At 55.2% G+C, this 6,595-nt stretch overlaps 1 protein-coding gene across 1 annotated transcript in view; it reads right to left on the bottom strand.

Moving 5' to 3' along the window:
• Nucleotides 1-1,731: 1,731 nt before the first annotated feature.
• The window catches only part of LOC104079924 (protein AF-17-like), a 5,232-nt gene continuing 368 nt past the window's right edge, over nt 1,732-6,595 (bottom strand). The window contains exons 2-8 of the mRNA XM_009582119.1: nt 6,252-6,394; nt 5,785-5,973; nt 5,516-5,604; nt 4,750-5,105; nt 4,505-4,613; nt 2,612-2,989; nt 1,732-1,776 (exon numbers count right to left, since the gene is read on the bottom strand). Of these exons, the coding sequence (XP_009580414.1) occupies nt 1,732-1,776; nt 2,612-2,989; nt 4,505-4,613; nt 4,750-5,105; nt 5,516-5,604; nt 5,785-5,973; nt 6,252-6,394 (1,309 nt within the window). The remainder of the gene's footprint in view (nt 1,777-2,611; nt 2,990-4,504; nt 4,614-4,749; nt 5,106-5,515; nt 5,605-5,784; nt 5,974-6,251; nt 6,395-6,595) is intronic.

Consider the following 6,595-nt stretch of genomic DNA (forward strand, 5'->3'; position numbering starts at 1 on the left):
AAAATTATATATTATATATATTTCTGAGCAGACAGCAGTGTTCTGCCCAGTTCACAGAACTGGAAGCTGAGATCAGAAAGGTATTTTCTCTCCTTTTAGCCTTATTCAACCATTGTGGTGACAATCTTCCAAACAAACAAACAAAAAAACCCCAAGAATAAAATAAAATAAAAAGGAAGAAAGATATTTTGCAGATGAGTTTTGCCTATAACAAGCTTTTCTAGTACTATCAGCACAGACCCACTGCTGACAAATTTGAATAGTGCAAACTAGTTAGGGGCAGTGGGAATGTGCTGAAAAATATCCACTAAGGTCTGACAACTTTTTTTTTTTTTTTTTTTTTTAAGACCCTCAGAGTTTCTATTAGCTGGAGTCTTCCCGCCTGCCCCCAGGAGATCTGGATTTAACCAGGGGATGAGGAAAAGAAGGGGCATTTGTACGTTTGACGTAGATGTTCCCCTTCCCCGAGAGCTGCCCCACCTGTCCTTCAATCAATCCATCGCATCCAAGCTCAGAGGAAGCCGATTTCTTTGCTGAGGTTCCAGGCTGCAAGACGGAGTTAAGGTCAAAAGGTGGAGAAGAATGAAGGGTCTGATGTCCTTGCTCAGGAGACTGGTAATTGTCCCATTGCTTGGAGATCCCTTTTCTGAAGTGCCCAAGACCAGTGGAAGAACATGTTTTTGCCAGATTGGAGTGATTTGTGGTGGGTAAGAAAGAACAGGTACCGGATTTGGGACTCTCTCTTCCCCACACACATTTCTATCTCCCAGCTTAGGCCTGGGAAACAACTGCCAGGTTCAAATGCACCTTCTGAAGTTGGCTACGACAGGGGTAATACTGGCTACAGCCCCTTTTTGCCATCTGAAATTTTAGGCTTTGGAAATCTTGGAAGGAAAGAGAGGCACAAGGAGCAGGAGTGTGCTTTTCACGTGAAAAGTACAGCACCGAACCGACAGCAGCTGGTAGAGCAGATGTGGCAATGTCCTTTAAAGAAGTAGGTGGCTTTCACCTCCTCCCCAAGCATGGGTCCTTACCCATCGCTCCACCGCTTGTGTCTTTTCAGGCTGGGTTTGGATCCAGCTGAGGTGTCAGGACTTCACATGATGGCTATAGAGAGAAGAGCATCCTAACAGCCCAGCAGATGAAAAGCAGGTGAGATATCTCAGCTACAGAACTTCTTCTTAACCTCCCCATCTGGGCGAAGCAGACCACGTAGGCACTGCCACCAGGTCCCACTTCCCCAGCTGTGTCACATCCAGTGCTGCCTCTGCGGGCACTGCCAGATTCCTCTGCACTGCGCAGAAAGAAGTCCTCGGCAGAGGGGCCTCCCTCCACCAAGGTCTTGGCCAAGGATGCTCGATGGTTTCTAGTGCCTTGGCCTGGGGGCTGCGCACACGTGAACACACGCTTGCACTCACGGCAGGGAGGAGACTGGCAGGCATCTGGTGTTAACTCTCTCCTCCACTCTGCGTGGAAACACAGCTTCACTTTGAGCATGTGTGGCATGGACCAGGGCAGCAGGCAGCCCCCCACCTTCGCTCCTCCCGATACCAGGGCTTGGTCAGAGATGTACTGTCTTCCAAAGCACCTCTTGGCATTGCCCAGCGGCAGGAAATGCTTCTTGGAAGCCTTGTGCTCATTGCTCTAACAGTATCAAAGTTGACTGTGGAAAGCCACATTCCCCTGGCTGAGAGGAGTTGGCTGCTGGTTTGTTCGGGGTGAGGGGGGAGCTTAGCCCTTGTCCTGGGTAAGAGGAGCTCCCTTTTCATTCATGCTCTTTAAAAAACAAACAGAAAAAGAGACGCAGAGGATACAGGTATCAGTACTGGACGGGCAGCAACACGAGGGGGCAGAAGCAGAGAGCCCTGCCGTGCTGCGGCCCTGCTCACCGCGACCTCTCAGGCTCCTCCGAGATCAACGGAGACACGGGAGCCCCGGGTTTCCCCTCTGCCCGGTTCAGGCCAAACTGGCCCCTCGACCCTGGCCTTTGGCTCCTAAATGTCTCCAACCAGGGCTGGACCTTCTGGGTACAGGTATAGGCCAGGGGAGGGATGGAGGAGAGATGAAAGCATCACACCATCAGTCCCTAGACACTGGTGTTCCAGTACAAGGCTGCTTTACAGAGAGGCTGTAAACCTCTTCACAACCTCTCCTCTTGGGTGCAAGATTCCTTCTAAACCCTGGGTTTGTTTCAACATGCAGTCACCTTTGTATCTCATCACGAGGCTCCAGTAGGGCCAGCACTGCCAGGGGCACATTGTCCCATCCAAGTCTTAGGGTTAACGGAGACAGATCTATGGCCTATCTCTGCCTTGCTTCTGCAGCAGGTCTGGTGTGTGTCTGCACACACACACGGAAGGGCACCTTGGGAGCCTCTGTGCCTACCCATGCCCCTGCCTGGGCCCTACAGAAGTCCTTGGAGGTAGGATCAGGACGTGACACTGGCTAGTCAGGGATGCAGCAAAGCCAGCGGAACACTCTGGCTCTGTTGCCTAAGCGGTGCCCTTGCTCCCCCAAGTTAACTGTAGCGCAGACTGTCTCTCCCCAGGTCTGTACAGTGCCTAGCACCACGAGATCAGTGGGGTTAGGGTAGTGCTAGCAGCATACGCACCGTTCCTTTCGGGGTGTTGCCATCAGTCTGCAGGTTGAGAAACGGGTTAGTCTGTGCTGTAAGGACGGGTGGGATGCCTGTCCCCGAAGCCAGGAGGCTGTTCCCAGGAGTGCTGAGCGGTGGAGTGGCCTGGGGGGCCATGAGGGCATTGCTAGGGTTGAGCTGCTGGGGGGAGAGGGAGGCCAGGAGAGAGCTGCTGCTGGGGGGTGGCTGAGGGGCCGAGGTCATCAGGGCGCTGGTGCTGGAGTGCAGGGGGGCAGAGGTGGCTGCCAGGAGGCTGGTCATGGACAGCTGGGACGAGCTTGTCATCTGCAGCCGCTGCAGCTCCCTCTTCTGCTGGATTTGCTGCATCATCTGGAACACCAGGGCCTGCTGCTCCTGTAGGGAAGGGTGAGGAAGAGAAGTCAAAGGAGGGACAAAGGGCTCAGGAAGAGGTGACACCTAATACAAAGGAGCCAGGAGCTACATCGGCACACTCCATCCCAAGCAATGCTACTGGGGACAGGGAGAAAGTCCCCTTGATCACATCTCTATAGGTAGAGAAAGGAACAGTGTGTCTTGTGTTCATTAACAGCCTGTGCTTACGACCTTTCCAATCCCGTTGTTTCCTGAAGCGTAGGATCGGCTAACCCTCCCTAAGACACCTGCAGGCACGCAGATCTACTCAGCTCTTCCCAATCAATTGACCCATGGATTTTAAGTCTGTGGCATTCACTATCCTGAATTCCTAGATTGGCTGCTAATTTCCTTCCCCAGCCCGTCCCCGCTTCACAGCTCAGCCCTGACCCACAGGGTCGGTGTAGGTGAGCCAGACCCAGAGGGACGAGGGCCACGGCTCACCTGCACCCGGAGGGACGCCCTCGAATCCAACCAAACTGCAGAAATCACTATAGCAACCATCGACCAATGCGGCAGGCTGAGAGCTGACATTGTTCCCGTACCCACAGGGATGCAGCTGATGACACGGTGACATCAGCTGCTGTAAAGAGAAGCCCTTTGAAATTTGCTTTTCCCGGGTTATAAATAGCCTGACCCAGAAATCTATCCAAAGCAACGGGCCAAGTTCATGGGAGATATAAATGAGCACAGCTTCATTGACGGGAACTGTTAGCACTCCCGTGCAACTCCACCGCAGGGGAGGGACACCACAGAGGTTTCTGCAGGGCAAGTGAATGAGGTTCTTACACACTCAGGGGTTTGTTTACCATCAATCTGTGCAGCCATTCCCACAACAGCCTGGGACGGGGCTGCTGTTTTACCCAAGAGGATGCAGGCAGAGAGCCAAGATCCTCAGAACAGCTGCCTGATCCTTTTTCTGACCCCGAAGTCCTCAGCCACCTACACAGCCCCCCTGGCATCTCCAGTTCTCCATGCCAATGTGCCCAGACATGGCTCACCTGCCTCAGGACTAAGCAGTTTGGTGCTTATCTCTTTCTAAACTCAAGTAGTGTCCTCAAGCGAGTTCCTCTTCTCCTGTGGGCCTCAGCACATCTGCAAGCCCAGAGACCAGTGTGCTTGTGGCAGCAGGAGCTGACATGATTTGCATTCAAAGATGGCTGGAGGAGGTAACAGCACTCCTGATTTTACGGTGGCTTAGCGTTACCATGTTCTCACACCCTCAGGATGTGGGAAACCCAGATTAAATTTTTTCCTTTGTACAAAAAAGTTCAAATCCCCAACTCCCTCCCTCCAGGAGGTGCCGCACCTTCCTGCCTAAAGCTTTTCTCCTCACTCCACCCACAGCAGCCCAGAGCAAAGGAAAAGGCATGTGACTCTTGCCGCCCTGTGGGCAGGGGATTCATGCGAAGGAGGGAGCCCTAAGTTTTGCTCTCTGCTCCGAGGCTTTCCCATTAAACAGCTCATCAGATAAAAGGTGCCAGCAGGCACACTTACCGGATTAAGCGGTTGGGAAGTCAGGAGCTGCTGAAGCTGCTGGAGCTGTTGTTCGTGTTGGTGCAAGACGTGCCGCTGCTGCTCTGTCAGGGGACTCAGGCTGGGCATGCTGCAAGGGGAGCAGGGCAGGGAATGTCAGCGCAGCCCGTCTTGGTCCTGCACACATAGGGCCTCCCTCCCTCCCTCCCGGTGCTAGGCTTCTGCTGGAGAGGGCAGGGCTGTCCCCGCGAGCTCCCCATCCTCACCTGCTCAGGCTGGTGGAGAGCTGCAAGGTCGGAGGCCCGCTCGCCTGCGTCAGCGCGCTCGGAGGCTGGGCGGCCTGAGCTCCGTTCAGATTCCCCAGGATCCCGTTGATGGGCATCTGCTGGCCTCCTGCCAGGGTCCCCATCAGGCCGTCCACCATGGGCACCGTGGAGAGGCTGTGGCTGGCAGTGGTGCCTCCCCCCAGCCCGCTGCCTGCCACCCTGGCCAGGCCATTCACCTGCTGCACCCCGGGCAGGGGTAGCGAGGCAGGACTCTGCTGCAGCATGGGCAGGGGCGGAGGAGTGCTGTGGAAGGACAGGGAAGAGCTGCTCCTGCTGGGGCAACCTGAATGAGGGTCCTGGGGGAGAAACGGACATAAGAGCATCGGACTGGGGCAGCTTGTGAAAGGTCAGCTCAGCTCCAAGGGTGCTTTGGGCAGGAGCTGGAGGTGGGAAGGGGGGCTGTGAGTGCAAGTGCAGGTGTACGCTCAGAGGGGTCCCAGAACTCAGACATGCTTTGCTGGATCTCTAGAAGTGCAGCCAGAATAACCTAGAAGCATTCTCACTTCACGCTCCCAGCCTCAGCTACTCTACTCAGACCCTCAGCACTGAGACGAACTGAAGAACAGGCACTCCAGAAAACCTGATTTCTGAGCCTGGACTACAAGGCTTTATGAGCTGGATATCAAGTCAGAGTACTGGGACTGCACTGCTCTCTGTTCCCTCCCCAAGTCCCTTCCCCAGCTGGCGGATGCAGTGGCCAGCGTACCTCAGAGGAAGTGGAGAGCGAGTTCTCGATCCCAAAGCTGTTCTTGCATGGAGGGCTCTTGCTGATGCTCAAGGAATCGTTGTTGCAGACTGTATGGAGGAAAGAAGTGAGGATGCAGAGTCAGGGGTGGAGCCTGATGTTGCTACAGCAATAGCAAGGGACAGTGCATACTACCAGTGGCTTCAGAGAGATACCGTGACCCCCTCCTGCCCACCCCAGGGCACTACTATGAAACGGCACAGGGTGATGCATCCCACCAGTCTCCTCACCGTTAGGAGGCAGGATGTACTGGGCCTGGCTGCCTGGGCCGTTGCTGCTAGTCACCACAGGGAAAGGGACGGAGAGCTGGACGTTGAGGAGCTGCAAACGCTCCTTCTTGGCCGTCAGTGTCATGATCTGCTCCTGGAGCCGCTGGTTCTCCTTCTGCAGCGAGTGCAGGGCTTTGAGCATTTCTACAACTGCAGGGAACGGAAAGGGGGAAGGGGGACAGGGTCAGGGGAGAGAATGGGGGACGGAGGAGAGGAGAAGGGGATCCACAGGAGGTACCACAATTAGACCACACTGGGAGAGGAGTCTGGCCCCGATCACAGTCGCATTGCCAGCTACTCCCCCATGGCACAGACTAGTGCTTTGTCCCCCACCCGGCTCCTTTGCCTGTGGGCAAAATCCCAGCTGGCTCCCACACAGACATGCACAAGGACCTCTCCTCCCACAGCCCATGCCCCGAGTGACTCACTGTTTACGCCGGCTTCCCCATTGCCCTGCTTCTCCAGGAGCTGCTCGATGTTTGGGGTAGCCTGGGGAACATTCTCCAGCTGCCCACTGCTGCTACAGGACACTGTCTGGTCGAAGAGGGTTGGCAAGCTGCTGATGGGGGACCTGGGGAAGGGTTGGGGAGATGTCAGAGATGCTTCCCTAGCCTGCACCTGCGCTCCTCTGCTCCCTTTTCCCCACATCTCCTCTGCCTCACACTGGGAGTGTCTCAGTCTCCTCTGCTCCACTTCAGGAGAGCCCTCCGTTCCTGTTAGCCCTGGCTCGTACTGGAAAAGCAAACCTGCCTCCTCCCCTCCCATCCCACTC

The sequence above is a fragment of the Fulmarus glacialis genome, unplaced genomic scaffold (assembly GCF_000690835.1).
Source record: "Fulmarus glacialis isolate BGI_N327 unplaced genomic scaffold, ASM69083v1 scaffold31197, whole genome shotgun sequence".
NCBI lineage: Eukaryota > Metazoa > Chordata > Aves > Procellariiformes > Procellariidae > Fulmarus > Fulmarus glacialis.